Genomic DNA, 17957 nt, shown 5'->3' on the forward strand with positions numbered 1-17957 from the left:
GAACTAAAGGTATTTGGGTCCAGCAGAGGGACAATTGTGGAGGGACAGATGTATCCATTTCCAGAAGAGGGGCAACTGTGGATGGATGGAGGGACTTGGGTCCAGAAGGAGGAGGAGGCACAGTTGTGGAGGAAAGAGGAACAGAGGAATTTATGTCCAGAAGAGGGACAGTTATAAAAGAAAAGGATAGAAGGATGCTGGTCCCAAAGAGGGACAGTTTTTGAAAAAAAAATCTGGATGAAGGGATTTGGGTCTCAAAGGAGAGAGTTGTGGAGGAAAAAGGGATGTGGGCCCACAAGGACAGTTATGGAGAGGTATTCAGGTCCAGAAGAGGGACGGCTATTAAAGGGAAGAGTGATGGAGGAAGTTGGGTCCAAAAGAGAGCTAATTGTGGGTGAATGAGGGATAGAAGTATTTGGGACCAGAAGAGGAGCAGATGTGGAGGTTAGAAGAACGGAGGGATATGGTTCCAGAACAGGTTCAGGTATAGAAGAAAAGAAAGATGGAGGGATTCAGGTCACAAAGAAGGACAGTAATGGAGAGACAAACGTATTCATTTCCAGGAGTGGGGCAACTGTGAAGGAATGGAGGGATTCAGGTTCAGAAATGAAAACATTGTGGAGGAAAGAGGGATGGAGGGATTCAGGTCCAGAAGAAGGGTAGTTGTAGAGAAGAGGGAGAGAGATATTCAGGTTCAGAAGAGGGACATCTCTGGAGGGACAGTAGAATTTAGGTACAGAAGAGGCACAAATATGGAGGGACAGGTATTCTATTCTAGAAGAAGGACAGCTGTGAAGAGATGGAGGGACTCAGGTCCAGAAGAGGCACAGTTGTGGATGAAAGAGGAACAGTGGAATTAAGGTCCCAAAGAGGGACAGTTATGGAAAAAAAGATGGATGGAGTGGTTTGAGTTCCAAAGAGGGACAGTTGTGGAGGAAAGAGGGATTTGGGTCCAGAAAAGGGACAGTTGTGGAGGGACAGTTGGTATTCAGATCCAGAGGAGGGAAAGTTATGAAAGAAAGGAGTGATTGAGAGTCCAAAAGTGAGCTAATTGTGGAAGAAAGAGGGATAGAAGTACTTGGGTCCAGAAGAGACACAGATGTGGAGGTAAGAGGAATGGAGACATCTTGGTCCAGAAGAGGTTCAGTTATAGAAGAAAAGAAGGATAGAGTGATTATGGTCCCAAAGAATTATAGTTATGGACAGGCAAAGGTATTCATTTCCAGAAGTGGAACAACTGTAGAGGAATGGAGGGACCTGGGTCGAGAAAAGAGGCAATTGTGGAGGAAAGAGGGATGAAGGGAGTCAGGTTCAGAAGAGGGGTGGTAGTGGAGAAAAGGGAGAGGTATTCAGGTCTAGAAGAGGGATAACTGTATAGGAAAGACGGATAGAAGGATTCAGGTCCAGAAGAGGGACAATTTTGGATACTGGGGCAGAGGTTTTCAGGTCAAGAAAAGGGGGCATCTGTGGAGGGACAGAGGGACTCAGGTTCCAAAATAGGAAAGCTACAGACAAACAGGGGCATTCATTTCCAGAAAAGGGACAACTATGGAGGGATGGAAGGACTTGGGTCTAGAAGAGAGACAGTTATGGAAGGAAAGAGTGATGGAAAGATTCAGGTCCAGAAGAGGGGCAGTTATGGAGAAAAGGGACAGAGATAGGTGAAGAAGAAGGACAGTTGTGGAGAAAAGGGACAGAAAAAAGAGTGATAGAGAGTTTAAAGATTGTGGATGAAAGAGGGATAGAAGTATTTGGGACCAGAAGAGATTACTTTATAGAAGAAAAGAAGGATGGAGGGATTCAGATCCCAAAGAAGGAGATTTATGGAGAGACAGAGGTATTCATTTCCAGGAATGGGACAATTGCGGAGGGATGGAGGGATTCAGGTTCAGAAAAGAGAAAATTGTGGAAGAAAGAGGGATTCAGGTCCAGAAGAGGGGCATTTGTTGAGAAGAGGGACAGAGGTATTCAGGTCCAAAAGAGGAACAACTGTTGAGGGGCAGAAGAATTCTGGTCCAGAAGAGGGACAGATACAGAGGGACAGAGGCATTTCTAGAAGAGGGACTACTGTGGAGGGATGGAGGGACTCAGGTACAGAAGAGGCACGGTTGTGGAGGAAAGAGGAACAGTGGAAATTAGGTCCCAAAGAGGGACAGTAATAGAAGAAAAGAAGGATGTAAGGATTTGGATCCCAAAGAAGGACAGTTATGGAGGGACAGAGGTATTCATTTCCAGGAGTGGGACAACTGTGGAGGGATTCAGGTTCAGAAGAGAGGCATCTGTGGATGGACAGAGGAGCTCGAGTCCAGAAGAGGCACAGCTGTGGAGCAAAGAGCAACAGAGGAATTAGGATCCTAAAGAGGGACAGTTATGTAAGAAGAGAAGGATGGAAGGATGCTGGTCCCAAAAAAAGACAGTTATTGATTTAGATCTCAAAGGAGACATTTGTGGTGGAAAGAGGGATTTGGGTCCACAAGAAGCTCAATGGTGAAGGGAGAAAGGTATTCAGGTCTAGAAGAGGGACAGTTTTGTAAGGGAAGAGTGATGGAGGGATTGGGATCCCTAAAGAAGGACAGCTATAGAGAGACAGAGGTAGTTATTTTCATGCGTGGTACAACTGTGGAAGGATGAGTCATCTGTGAAGGGACAGAGGGATTCGAGTCAAGAAGAGGGACAGTTGTGTAGGAAAGAGGAACAGAGGAGTTTGGGTCCATAAAAGGGACAGCTGTGGAGGAAAAAGCTATGGAGAGATTAGGGTTCAGTTCTTTATATAATCAATGGACAGACATCATAGTAATGAGTCTATTTTAGCGATAGAAGCATTTTATGTTGACTTTTTGCAGCCATTATGTTAATGTGGAAGTACATTTTTACAAAATTGCTGACATGCAGGGTATTGATGACAGAAGAGACCATATAGGTCGCTTCTGCCATAAATGCATCCTCCTACCTGTCACCTGCCATGCACACTGAGCTGCGCATGTGCAGCTCAGAGAACATTTATGGCCCCAATCCGTGCCGTGGCGATGTGACTCTTGTACACATGTGCGGGAGTGACATCATGGCCCGGCCTATTGAAAGTCTGAGGGCACAGAACCCGTAAGGAAGACCGGGTGAAGATGGAAGTGCTGGTGGCCCGATGGATCGATCCCACCGTAGTGCTGGAGGGCACAGTTTGACAGGTAAGTGCCATAATGTACTAATATTCCATGCATACTAGAGCATTATGGCAAAATCCACCTGGGGGCCTAAAAAGAAAATTTTACAGCGGAGTTTACTACTGCTTTAATGCAATGTAATTGTTGCAGCTAAATCTTTATATACATGCCTCTCTTTCTGTAGTGTTCAGACATGCTGAGAACTGGTATACTTTTAAAGGACACAAGTATGAGTGAAAGGACGTCATGATGGAGGACCGGCCGCCCCTCACATCACTGGGTAAGAGGAGACTTTAATTTCTTGTATTGAGGACCCACCTAGATACACACATCCTCTGATATAAAGATGTAGTATGAGAGGGTTCCTATAAGGTGTCAGGATGTCACTGTCTATTTCTCCATGGAGGAGTGGGAGTATATAGAAGGACACAAGGATCTCTACAAGGACGTCATGATGGAGGACTGGCCACCCCTCACATCACTGGGTAAGAGGAGACTTTAATTTCTTGTATCGAGGACCCACCTAGATACACACATCCTCTGATATAAAGATGTAGTATGAGAGGGTTCCTATAAGGTGTCAGGATGTCACTGTCTATTTCTCCATGGAGGTGTGGGAGTATATAGAAAGACACAAGGATCTCTACAAGGACGTCATGATGGAGAACCGGCCGCCCCTCACATCACCGGGTAAGAGGAGACTTTCATTTCTTGTATTGAGGATCCACCTAGATACACACATCCTCTGATATAAAGACATAGAAACAATGTATTCAGTCAGTGTGTGTGTTTCCTACAGATGGATCCAGTAATGGGAACCCACCAGAGAGATGTCCCCGTCCTCTGTATTCCCGGGACTCCACACAGGAACATCAGGAGGATCAGGTAGATGGAACACTAGGCCCTATCAAACAATACTGTGACAGTGCCTGCTTTATATGAAGGCTTAATAGGTATAATAAAGAAATAAATTCATGTACATATAAGAGTGGCGTTCGTGTCAAACCGAGATCTTGGAGTTTAACCCCTTGACTCCGACATCACACAAATATGCGGCCTCACGGGACCGGGCTTTTTTCTGTGAGGCCACATATTTGCGTACCTGTCTTTCTGCTGGGAGCGTGCCGCACGGCGTACTCCCAGCACAAAGACCGGGGTGTCACTGAGAGCTCCGGGTTCCGTATAATGATCGGCATAGAGGAAAAACAAAGTTTGTTAAAAAAAATAATAAATTTACAATTTTTTTTTCGCAATACGAACGTATTAATTGGTTTTCAATGAATTTACAAAAATTTTTTAACCATGTCCCTGTGCAGTATTTATGCCTTTAACGTGCACTTTATAAAGAGTTTTGAACAGATAAAAAACTTTTTTTTACTTTTTTCTGACCTGTGGAACGGATTAATTGGTTTTCAATGCATTCCTATGGGAAGCTGCATTTCGATTTATGAATTTTTCGCAATACGAAAAGTCCCAGAGAACGCATTAAATTCGTAAACCGAGGTACACCTGTATTTGAAATTTAATTTAGTATTGGTATTGCTTTTTGTTATTCAGGGTACAGATATTGTCACTATTAAAGTGGAAGTAAAAGAAGAAGCCGAGGATAGTGATGGGAGGGATGATGTGTCGTGTAAGGAGGAGGAAGGTCCTCCAAAGATCAGCACAGGTGAGGAATAAACACTAAATCCAGAGAAGAGTCCCAGATCCTCCTTGTTCAGTCACTACAACAATCTCTTCTTCTCCCCCCTCCTCTGTCAGTAGACAGTAATGGGGGGGACAGTATGTGCCCAGTGGGGGAGTCAGGAGCCATCAGCCTCTATTAGACTCCGGCTCTCCTCCTCACATCATGTCATCGAGATGTGACCAGTCTCCCCCCACACACACTCTCTGGGGTCTCTCATACATCTCAGTACAGGGGGCTTCACTCTCATCTTTATTCACAGACACTGGAGACACTCAGAGAGACTTCAAATCTGAGGAGGAGGAGATAAGATGTGTGAAGATTAAAGAAGAGGACATTCCATTGGAGATCAGTACAGGTGAGCAGTAAACGCTATGCATGAAAAAGAGTCCATACAACAGTCTTTAACATCTAGCCACCTGGGGGGGCCCTAGATGTTCATTCACAGAAGGCCTTGTATGTTGTAGAACAGGGGTGTCAAACTGGTGGCCCTCCAGCTGTTACGAAACTACAAGTCCCATCATGCCTCTGCCATTCAGAGTCATGCTTGTAACTGTCAATCTTCCAATGCCTCATGGGACTTGTAGTTTGGCAACAGCTGGAGGGCCTCCAGTTTGACACTTGTGTTGTAAGGTTTAAAAAGTTCTTGGGTAAGCAGTAAATAGACTTGGCACATAAAAAATGTTAATAAACTTTGATAACCCAGCAAAAAAAATGAACCATTCTTATCTCCTGTAGATGGAAGATACCGAAAATATAACTCAGAGGAAAGTTCCGCCTCCTCTCTAGATAGTGAAACAGGAGATGATGACATCACAGCCGCTTCTCCCTCAGAAGACCCCATTTCCTCAACGCTCCACCAGAGAATTTCGTCCAATCAAATTAATTCCATCATCCACCATATACTTCCAAGAGAGGCTGAAGAATTTCCATGCTCTGAATGTGGGAAACGTTTTAAAAAGAGGGGCAAACTGACTGTACACCAAAGATCCCACACCGGTGTAAAGCCCTATTCGTGTCCAGAATGCGGAAAGTCCTTCACAGAAAAGAGAAACCTTGTAGCACATCAAGGGACCCACACGGGCTTGAAGCCGTATTCGTGCCCTGAGTGCGGAAAATGTTTTTCCGAGAAACGTCCCCTTATTCGACACCAAAAATGTCACACCCAAGAGAAGTCCTATTCCTGCTCGGAATGTGGAAAGAGTTTTGCGGTGAAATCGTGTCTGGTGAAACACCAGAGGACCCACACGGGGGAGAAGCCCTTTTCCTGTTCCGAATGTGGAAAATGTTTCGTTCAGCAACACCAGGTCATCAGACACGAAAGAAGCCACAGAGGGGAGAAGCCACACTCCTGTCCCGAATGTGGGAAATGTTTCACTGAGAAATCCTCTCTCGTTGCTCATCAAATGCTCCATACAGGCCGAAAGCCCTTTACGTGCTCGGAATGTGGGAAATGCTTCGCTCTGAAAGCAGACCTCAACAAACATGTCAGGACTCATACGGGACTGATGCCACACTCGTGTTCTCACTGCGGCAAAGGTTTTCCCGATAAAGCCAATCTGGACCGACATGAACGAATACACACGGGCCAGAAGCCTTACCCGTGTTCAGTATGCGGACGATGCTTTGCCCAAAAAGCCGACGTCAGCAAGCACGAGAGGACCCACATCCATGAGAAGCCATATTCATGTTCTCGGTGTGGGAAGAGTTTCCCCGATATGACTCGCCTACAGCGGCATGAGATAGTCCACACGCGCCAGAAGCCGTATTGTTGCTCTCTCTGCAGAGAAAGCTTTTCAGATAAAGCTCGTCTCAACCGGCACGAAACGATTCACACCGGTGAGAAGACTTGTTCCTGTTCTTACTGTGGGAAATTTTTCGCTCATAAGGCTTTTCTTGCTGCGCACGAGAGGATCCACACGGGGGAGAAACCTTTCCCCTGTTCCGTCTGCGGGAAACATTTTGCGCAGAAATCCAACCTGGCCACGCATGAAAGAACTCACACGGGTGAGAAACCGTATTCGTGTTCTGTGTGTGGGAAATGCTTCGCTCAGAAATCCAATCTGACCACCCATGAGAGAGGGCACACAGGGGAGAAGCCCTTTTCTTGTTCAGTATGCAAGAAATGCTTTGCCAACAAATCTAACCTCACTACCCATGAGAGAACTCACGTGGGAAGTTCCCTTGGTTCTTCCATTGACCAAGAGAAGGACCTAGTTACTTAAGTCGAAGACCCAGACTTGCAAGTCGAAGGAGACAATTCTTAAACCACGAATAAATGAATGATTGCACAACAAGACTGCATTTTTCCTCAAAACTGCATTACAATACTGACTACAAATGTGGCTAGAAGAAGGCAACATCTGGGCCAGCATTGATAAGAAGTATAGGGCAGCACAATGGCTAAGTGGTTGGCACTTCCGCCTGGCAGCACTAGGGTCATTGGTTCAAATCCCAACTACGGCACCACCTGCCTGGAGTTTGTATGTTCTCCCTGTGCCTGTTTGGGTTTCCTTCCAGGTACTCTGGATTCCTCCAAAGACATGCTGGTAGGTTAATTGGCTCCTGTCAAAATTGGACCTAGCACGTGTATGTATGAATTTGAATTAGGGACCTTAGATTGTACGCCCCTTGAGAGTTAGGGACTGATGTGAATGTACAATATACAGGTGTACCTCGGTTTATAAATTTAATGCGCTCTGCTGAACTTTTCGAAATTGCAAAAAGTTAGTAAACCGAAACGCGGTTTCCCATAGGAATGCATTGAAAACCAATTAATCTGTTCCGGAGGTCAGAAAACAGTAAAAAAAAAAGTCTTTTATCTGTTCAAAACTCTTTATAAAGTGCACTTTAAAGGCATAAATACTGTACAGGGTCATGATTAAAATTTAATTAGTAAATGCATTGAAAACCAATTAATCCGTTCCGGAGGTCAGAAAAAAGTAAAAAAAAGTCTTATCTGTTCAAAACTCTTTATAAAGTGCACTTTAAAGGTATAAAGGGACATGATTAAAAAAAATTTGTAAATGCATTGAAAACCAATTAATCCATTCCGGAGGTCAGAAAAAAGTTAAAAAAAAGTCTTTTATCTGTTCAAAACTCTTTATAAAGAGCACTTTAAAGGCATAAATACTGTACAGTGACATGATTAAAAAAAAATTTGTAAATGCACTGAAAACCAATTAATCCATTCGTATTGCGAAAAACATTCGTAAACCGAGCCATTATTTTCAATGGATTTTCATTCGTAAACTGAAAATTACGTTAACCGAGGCGTTTGTAAACCGAGGTACGCCTGTGAAGTGCTGCGTAAATTGACAGCACTATATAAGTACCTGAAATAATGAATAAATCTTTTCCAGAGCTAAATGTGTGTGGAAAAACACTTGAAGTGGTTAAGGAGAAAGACAATGCATATATAAAATTGTTGTGCTGTATCTTTACATTTGATTCCTCAAAATAATGTGAAAACAAATGTGTATAACACCCAAATATGCAAAATCATTAATATATATAATATAAAAGTTCATCAAAAGTTCACAGAACTGTGTGTGTGCAAAAATCAGAAAACGCAAGCTCGTCCGTGAATTCCCTGGTGAGTACCCCCACTACTGCTGCAATCAGCCTCTTACCAAACTGGAGAGACCCCAAAATATAGGCGGCTTTAACTTGCTTGTGGATACCTGAGAACTCTTGCAGTAAACACATCACAGAGATCGGGAACCACAGGGAACATTGTCAGGGATCGAATCTAGTCACCATCTCCGCTCATCATGAGACATGGATCCAGTAAGAGGACAAGTAACAAAACCTTGTTGTGTGAAACTGCCAGGTTTATTTGCTATATAGACAAAAAGCTACTTACAAAAATAGATAAGCATGGGCACAACAAACAACTCCTCCACTGCTTCCTCTGCTGACGTGATGACGTCAATGCAGGCTCCGCTCCAATGCGTTTCGTTGGACAAGATGTTCTCAAGGGGCTGTCCTGCTGGTTAACTCTGTTGTTCCTGATTCCTATGATGTAATTACGGCAAGAGTTCTCAGGCAGCCATAAGTTAGTTAAGACCTCCTATAATTTGGTTGGTAACCTGTTTGGTAAGAGGCTGATTGCAGCAGTGGTGGTGGTTCTCACCAGGGTAATCACGGGATATTTGAAGTTTTCTGATTTTTACACAAACATGGTTCTGGTGGACTTTTGATGAACTTTCATGTTATACATATGTTTTTCAGGGGTGTCAAACTGGCGGCCCTCCAGCTGTTGCAAAACTACAAGTCCCATCATGCCTCTGCCTTCGAGAGTCATGCTTTTAACTGTCAATCAGGCATTGCCTCATGGGACTTGTAGTTTGGTAACAGCTGGAGGGCCACCAGTTTGACACCCATGTTATACAGTCAGGTCCATAAATATTGGGACATCGACACAATTCTAACATTTTTGGCTCTATACACCACCACAATGGATTTGAAATGAAACGAACAAGATGTGCTTTAACTGCAGACTGTCAGCTTTAATTTGAGGGTATTTACATCCAAATCAGGAGAACAGTGTAGGAATTACAACAGTTTGCATATGTGCCTCCCACTTGTTAAGGGACCAAAAGTAATGGGACAGAATAATAATCATAAATGAAACATTCACTTTTTAATATTTGGTTGCAAATCCTTTGCAGTCAATTACAGCCTGAAGTGTGGAATGCATAGACATCAGCAGACGCTGGGTTTCATCCCTGGTGATGCTCTGCCAGGCCTCTACTGCAACTGTCTTCAGTTCCTGCTTGTTCTTGGGGCATTTTCCCTTCAGTTTTGTCTTCAGCAAGTGAAATGCATGCTCAATCGGATTCAGGTCAGGTGATTGACTTGGCCATTGCATAACATTCCACTTCTTTCCCTTAAAAAACTCTTTGGTTGCTTTTGCAGTATGCTTTGGGTCATTGTCCATCTGCACTGTGAAGAGGCGTCCAATGAGTTGTGAAGCATTTGGCTGAATATGAGCAGATAATATTGCCCGAAACACTTCAGAATTCATCCTGCTGCTTTTGTCAGCAGTCACATCATCAATAAATACAAGAGAAGCAGTTCCATTGGCAGCCATACATGCCCACGCCATGACACTACCACCACCATGCTTCACTGATGAGGTGGTATGCTTAGGATCATGAGCAGTTCCTTTCCTTCTCCATACTCTTCTCTTCCCATCACTCTGGTACAAGTTGATCTCGGTCTCATCTGTCCATAGGATGTTGTTCCAGAACTGTGAAGGCTTTTTTAGATGATGTTTGGCAAACTCTAATCTGGCCTTCCTGTTTTTGAGGCTCACCAATGGTTTCCATCTTGTGGTGAACCCTCTGTATTCACTCTGGTGAAGTCTTCTCTTGATTGGTGACTTTGACACACATACACCTACCTCCTGGAGAGTGTTCTTGATCTGGCCAACTGTTGTGAAGGGTGTTTTCTTCACCAGGGGAAGAATTCTTCGCTCATCCACCACAGTTGTTTTCCGTGGTCTTCCGGGTCTTTTGGTGTTGCTGAGCTCACTGGTGCGTTCCTTCTTTTTAAGAATGTTCCAAACAGTTGTTTTGGCCACTCCTAATGTTTTTGCTATCTCTCTGATGGGTTTGTTTTGTTTTTTCAGCCTAATGATGGCTTGCTTCACTGATAGTGACAGCTCTTTGGATCTCATCTTGAGAGTTGACAGCAACAGATTCCAAATGCAAATAGCACACTTGAAATGAACTCTGGACCTTTTATCTGCTCATTGTAATTGGGATAATGAGGGAATAACACACACCTGGCCATGGAACAGCTGAGAAGCCAACTGTCCCATTACTTTTGGTCCCTTAACAAGTGGGAGGCACATATGCAAACTGTTGTAATTCGTACACCGTTCACCTGATTTGGATGTAAATACCCTCAAATTAAAGCTGACAGTCTGCAGTTAAAGCACATCTTGTTTGTTTCATTTCAAATCCATTGTGGTGGTGTATAGAACCAAAAATGTCAGAATTGTGTCGATGTCCCAATATTTATGGACCTGACTGTATAGTGTATGTTAGGGATGCACCGAAATTTCGGTGGCCGAAACGTTTCCGCCTGAAAACACCCCTTTCGGCCGTCGGACTAAATTAAAAAAAGCACCAATACAGGTGCCGAAAAAACCCTGTCCCTCGCCGTCTGCCCGCCACTGTCGCCACCGGCCGCCTCTCGGTAGTTCTCAGTATTACTTGAGAAACCATCGAACGATCCCAGCGCTGGGCATAGAGATGAGTGAAGGAAAGATGGCCTCCACTCATCTCTATGCCCTTGGAGGATCGGAGCGATGTCACTTCCTGTTCTGGGCTTTTTTTTTTTTTTTCTTTCAAGCACTAGATCAATACTTTTATTTTTGATCCAATGCTTTACATTGCAGAGGAAAGATGTGGGGACTTATTGACCCCATATCTCTCCATAAAGAGGACCTGTCACTATTTCTATCACAAGGGATGCATGCATTTCCTATGATAAAAATAAAAGTGATTAAAATTTTTTTTAAAGGGACATTGCAAAAAAAATAAAAATTAATAATAATAAAAAATGTTAAAGTGCCCCCGTTCCCCCCCCCCCCCCCCCCGTGCTCACATGTAGTGGTGAATGCATACATAGGCCATGCCCACATATGTAAATGGTCTTCAAATCACACACGTGTGGTATCTCCACGAACATCAGAGCAAGAGCAATAATTCTCACACCAGACCTCCTCTGTAACTTTACACTGCTAACCTGTAGACATTTTTAAAGCATCACCCATGGAGATGTACCACAGTTTCACGCCATTCCACGAGCATTCGCAATTTTAAAGTGTGACATGTTGGGTATCTTTTTACTTGCCTTAACATCCTCTTTCATATTTTACAAAAAAATTGGAGTATATATTGTTTTTTTTTGTTTTTTTTTAATCGAAGTGTATTTTTTTCCAAAAACGATATATTCATTTTTCGGCCAAGTGCATTTTGAATTTTTGGTTTCTGTTTCGGCACCAGAATTTTCATTTCGGTGCACCACTAGTATATGTTAATGATTTTTGCACATTTGGGTATTATACACATTTTTTTTCATGTTATTTTGAGAATTAGAATGTAAAGATACAGTGCAAAAATGTGTTATTTGTAGTTTGTTAAACATGTATTTGGTGTAGTTGAGTGCTGCTGTACACCAAGCTTGGTTTTTTTGATCTAAAACAGTTCATACAATGACTTTGTGGACAGGATAAAATTTAGTATACTAGTTCTTACCCAATGAAGCCTCCTAAATTATTGGAAAATTAATTAGTCTCTTGCTTGGTCCACATGTGTACATTCAACTACAACATTTGGTGCTCTCCATAAGCAGCTTTTCTCTTTCAATAGGTAACCACTTCTCTCGTGCTACTCCAATTTCCTAGTCATGTCCTTCACAAAGTATGTCACAGTCTTCGCACCTTCATTCCGTTAAAATGCACTTTAACTACAAGGGGCGTTCAAAGTCAAAAAGTCGAACTGGGACTTTTGAGTTTATATAATAAAAGAACAAATTTGAAGGAGTGAAAACTGCATTTATTTTTCAACATACTCCCCTGCTACATGTACAGTATATAAATATCCCAGTGTTTAACTAATGCATGGAAAGCTTCAGCATAGAAAGATTTCTCAGTACGCCTGAACCATCCTAGAACATTCGTGAATGATTGTGTTTACCATTCCCACAGAAAGATTCATCTCTTGTGCAGTTTCATGACAGGTTTTGCATCGATTGTCCAGGATCAGGCGTTCCACGTGCTGAATGTTCACAGGAATGATTGCTGTTGGCTGGGAACCAGCATGGCCAGGATCGTCACTGATGGACATACGGCCATATTTGAAACGTATACACCAACCAAATGTCTTACTGCGGCTGAGCGTCTCATCACCGTACTGCGCTTGAAGTCTTCTGTAGTTGTCCGCGGTTCTACGCCTTCGTTCACAAGAAACTTCATCACCACATGCTGTTCCATGCACACACGAACAGTGTTGTCTGCCATCTTGATTAACTGGACTGGCCCGCGACATGTGCGTCACCTATCAGTAGTAGGACACGCTTGCCACTTACTACTGCATGTAGTACCACCACGCTAGCATCCCTTTTTATACCTGTAAGATTAAAGGTCCCGGTTTGACTTGAATGCCCCTCGTATGATCATAAAGGTCTATAATGCTGCCATGATAATGTCCCCAACAACACTCCATTTTGGCTGCCATGGGTAAGGGTAAACTGCAACTGCCAGTATAATTACAGAAGAATGAAAGATAACACCACGGGTGTCAAACTGGCTGTCAGGGATCCCGGCTTCTCGGCGGTGCGCGCATGCGCAGAGTGCCGACTCGTCCTAGCCAGCGAGCACTGAGTCCTAGGCGATCGCGGCGGCGGCCGCGCATGCGCACTAGCGATTGCGGCCACACCAATGAGAGCACAGGGCACCCTATTTAAACCAGCCCTGTGCATCTCTAAATCGCCTTATGGTCTTGTTCCCTGTACCTGTGTTCCTGTTTGATCCAGTGTTCCTGAATACCTTGTTACCGACCCAGCCTGTTCCTGATACTGCTGTCTTCCCCTGCTCTGACCCCGGCTCGTCCTGACTATTCTCTGCCTGATCCTGATTGCCTGACCTCCTGTTACTGAACCCGGCTCGTGACCTGTTATTCTTCTGCCTACTGTACTGTTTGCTCCGCTGTTGCCAACCCGGCCTGTCTGACCACGCATACCTCTTCACACCTGGCTCTTACCTGCTCCACGCCATTGGCATCCGCCTCTACCACAGCTGGTGTTTCTCGGGGGTCGCGACCTGGTCTCAGGCTGCTTCAAGTCCATCCCCACCATCAGGGGCTCTGGTGAACCAGCAGACTGAGGCTTAGACTCCACGCCCTGAGGGACCCCGGCCAGTGGGCCGCTAGAGGCTACCGCCAGTCGGCCGCTGACACTGGCGGCCCTCCAGCTGTTGCTAAACTAAAAGTCCCATGAGGCATTGCAAGATTGAGAGTTACAAGCATGACTCCCAAAGGCAGAGGCATGATGGGGCTTGTAGATTCGCAACAGCTGGAGGGCCACCAGTTTGACACCCCTGGATAACATCATGGGGTTCTTTTAAGGCAACTATAGTCCACCAGATACAGTCAACATTTTGTTCTGAGAAATTTTTTAAGGCCATCTTGGTGGTACTAATAATGTCAATTGCCTTTATGCCTGAAGATGTCTACTCAAGCCAATTTACCTACTCAGGCCGATTTACTACATTGTTGTAACAACTCACTGTCTCCAAATCATCTACACCTACCATTTTCTTTTCGATCTTAGACTCTTTGTGCATGGTCCTGCATCTTACTGTTTTGTGTGATTTTGTAATAATGTTATTGCTATAACCCCTATTAGTCCTGGTCTTCGTTTTTGTGACAATAAATTATGCATGAGTCCTACTGTGTCAATGAGATAGTAGGATACCACTTCTAGTTGCATTGGCCAAAAGTATCTGGACAACCCTTCTAATTATTGAATGCAGCTGAAGTTAACAAAGGTGTACATTTAATGTAGAATAATAGACAAAACTTTTTTTTCCATTTTGGATAGAGTGAGGGAGGCTTATAATCCCTGTAAGGTTTAATTTGGTCAATTTTTATCCAATTGGGAGAATTACCTTTACTTCCCATCTCATAGCCAAACAGGAAACCCATGCAAATTAAGGGAATCTCTTGGGGACCCCAAGGTCTCCAGTACTAGTGTCTCCATTGGAGTGTTTCCCCTCTATTACTTTTTTAGGGACAGTCAAAAATTTGGGTTTTTCTTTTACTTTCAATTTCAATGATAATGGTAAACAGGACAAATAGAGGGGGTGATACTCCTTAACGGGGACACAGACAGCAAGAACAACTGCCAGGTGTTCTAATCCATTTTCCACCTATCCAAATATACTTGCCTTATACTTGAAGCACATGACCATGCAGTTACCATCAAACGTTACTGGTTTCTACTTAATGGTTGCATATTGACTTTTTTATGCATTAGTACAATAATGCCCTGTGCGCAGAGCAAGGCCAATACAAAAATGGTTCCTGAATTACATAGTTACATAGTTAGTTTGGCTGAAAAAGACAAAAGTCCATCCAGTTCAACCTTTAAAAAAAAGAAAAAAGTTATAATCCTACACCCACAGTTGATCCAGAGGAAGGCAAAAACCCCCCAGCAAAGCACGATCCAATTTGCTCCTGCAGGGAAAATATTTCCCTCCTGATCCCCCGAAGGGCAATCAGATATTCCCTGGATCAATGTTACCTATAAATGTTATATCCAGTTATATTCTGTGTATCTAGGAAAGAATCCAGGACTTTTTTAAAACAATCCACTGAGCTGGCCAGAACCAACTCTTGAGGGAGTCTATTCTACATTTTCACAGCTCATACTGTGAAAGTGGAAGAACTTAACTCACCTTAATAAAGCCTTGATAACAACCCAAATATGAGCTAATTTCTGGGCAAATTTCTCCTCTCCCATCCCCACTCACCCATTTTTATATTCAGCTAACTTCACCATCAATGTCCTTCAACAATTCAGCGCTGCAGTCGGTGCCGATATATAGCCTCCTTATGATATCACAATGCCATTGCATTCTTCTGATTCTTGAAAGGACCGAACCACTAGACAGTCCATAGGAAGTGTCCTTGTCACCCAGGTAGTGACATGGACACCTGAAGAAGAATCTGCTCGCTCTACAGGAAAGACTAGAAAAAGACTTTGTGTGTCACATGACTATAGAATTAGTAACAATTTGGGGTAGTTATCTTCATGTTTTTAAAACTAACTCAGCGCTTAGGTGGAAAGCTGTGCTCGGAGTTTAGATTTAAATCCAACGAGATCAACCGCAACACCAACTTGGATGCAGGCCAACATCAGAGCCCATCCTCACCATTGAAACAAATCCTATAATGGTCCAACTGCTATTGGGAAACAGATTTTACATGAAGTTACTGAATGAGATGCTGGAGAGGATGGCATCTGGCTACTTTTGGTCTTATTGTGTATTCTATCACCACAAAATTCATTGGCTGAATGTTCCAAAATGTAGAAACTTGAAAAGGCTTCAGCTACCGCAGATCCCTACATCCTTATTGCAGGAAAGAATAGCTTTTTCCAAAGCTTGCAAAAGGTCATACCAAACTATAAAAAATTTTTTTGGTTTATACCTTCATAAAAATTGCCCATGAAGCAGAACCTAAAGGTGCCAAAGCATACTGATGTAGTTCCCGTAACTGACAACTGCTCATACACATGACTATGGTATCTGCATATTTGTTTGTAATGCATACACCCAAATAGAACATGGCATCTGCAGACAACATGGAAATTCACAACGTCCCGGTATCCTGGGTTCCAGTGAATATACAGTACCTGACATGTATAATATATTATTAAAAGCAAATATCACTATTGTGATACATATTGATACCCTTATCTGTCATTGACTCCAGCTATCATGCAAGTACCCAACTGAACAATCTAAAATGCCTTGAGTGCCAGAAATTTGGACTTTAAATTCGCAGTACTGGTGTCTACAAACACCCTTTCAAAACTTTCAAAAATAAACAGAACGGAATGTCACTCTTGAGGGTAACGCCATGTTTTTGTTACTGTCTCTGTCCCCATTGGAAACATTTGCCATCATTTTCTGCCTCTCGTTTCCCTGTCACCGGTACTGGATGTGGGACGAATCATCCTTAATTGGGGTCACAGACTGCAATAAAAACCTTTCCCGCTCTATCCAAAATAAAAGTAAATATCACTGCTATATTCCACAGTACATCGGCCCTTGCCATGAACTCGACTCACATTAGCAATGTAGCCTTTTTAAAAAATTTTCCAAATACAGGTGTACCTCGGTTTACAAATTCAATGTGTTCTCCGAGTCGTTTCATATTGCGAAAAATCTGTAAACCGAAACACGGTTTCCCATAGGAATGCATTGAAAACCAATTAATCTGTTTCAGAGGTCAGAAAAAATAAAAAAAAGTATTTTATCTGTTCAAAACTCTGTATAAAGTGCACTTTAACCACCTCCCGCCCGTCATATAAGGCAATGACGGGCGCATGGCAGTTCTCTCATTCTGGGAGAACGTGATATGACGTCCTCCTACTCTAACCGAGCATGCACGGGTCTGGGAGCGCACAGCAAGGCGATCGGCAGTGTGCTGTGTCCCTTGGACACAGCGGATCACCGATCAACGGAAAGAGCCGAAGATTTCCAAGGTGTACAATCACAGCTGATCTCATGTAAATATGGAAATGCCGGTTATCAGCATTTCTCTCCTCACGAGCTGTCACGCTGACAGCTCGAGAGGAGAGCTGGTAATCGGCATTCCTCGGAGGGGACATGTACACTGATCATCAGGGCACTGATGATCAGTGTGCCCTGATGATAAGTGTAGCCCCAGCAGTGCCACCTGTCAGTGTCCATCAATGCCAGCTGTCAGTGCTCATCAGTGCCACCTGCCAGTGCCCATCAGTGCCACATCAATGCCACATATCAGTGCCTACCAGTGCACATCAATGCCACATATCAGTGCTCATCTGAGCTGCCTTTCAGTGTCACCTATCAGTGCCAGTCAGTGCCACCTATCAATGCCAGTCAGTGCTACCTATCAGTGCTGCCAGTCAGTGCCAACTATCAGTGCCAGTCAGTGCCGACTATCAGTGCGTATCAGTGCCCGTCAGTGCTGCCTAACAGTGCCAGTCAGTACCGCCTATCAGTGCCATATATGAGTGCTGCCTTTCAGTGCCCATCAGTGCCACCTACCAGTGCCTCCTCATCAGTGCCACCTATCAGTGCCCATCACTGCAGCCTCATTAGCACATATCAGTGAAGGAGAAAAATCACTTATTTACAAAATTTTAAAACAAAAACTAAGAAAAAACTTTTTTTTTCAAAATTTTCAGTTGTTTTTGGTTTGTTTAGCAAAAAATAAAAAATCCAGAGGTGATTAAATACCACCAAAAGAAAGCTCTGTCTCAAAAAAAAATGCTAAAAAATTCATATAGGTACAGTGTTGCATGACCGCGCAATTGTCATTCAAAGTGCG

At 43.5% G+C, this 17957-nt stretch overlaps 1 protein-coding gene across 1 annotated transcript in view; it reads left to right on the forward strand.

Moving 5' to 3' along the window:
* The window catches only part of LOC149466235 (uncharacterized), a 71370-nt gene extending 57067 nt beyond the window's left edge, over window positions 1-14303 (forward strand). Inside the window, exons 16-21 of the mRNA XM_089672717.1 lie at window positions 3716-3848; window positions 3958-4043; window positions 4716-4827; window positions 5105-5200; window positions 5581-7391; window positions 12587-14303. Of these exons, the coding sequence (XP_089528843.1) occupies window positions 3716-3848; window positions 3958-4043; window positions 4716-4827; window positions 5105-5200; window positions 5581-7067 (1914 nt within the window). The 3' untranslated portion in view covers window positions 7068-7391; window positions 12587-14303. The remainder of the gene's footprint in view (window positions 1-3715; window positions 3849-3957; window positions 4044-4715; window positions 4828-5104; window positions 5201-5580; window positions 7392-12586) is intronic.
* Window positions 14304-17957: the final 3654 nt, after the last annotated feature.

The sequence above is a fragment of the Staurois parvus genome, unplaced genomic scaffold (assembly GCF_062004578.1).
Source record: "Staurois parvus isolate SC_StPar_1 unplaced genomic scaffold, SC_StPar_1.0 ptg000132l, whole genome shotgun sequence".
NCBI classification, from domain to species: Eukaryota; Metazoa; Chordata; class Amphibia; order Anura; family Ranidae; genus Staurois; species Staurois parvus.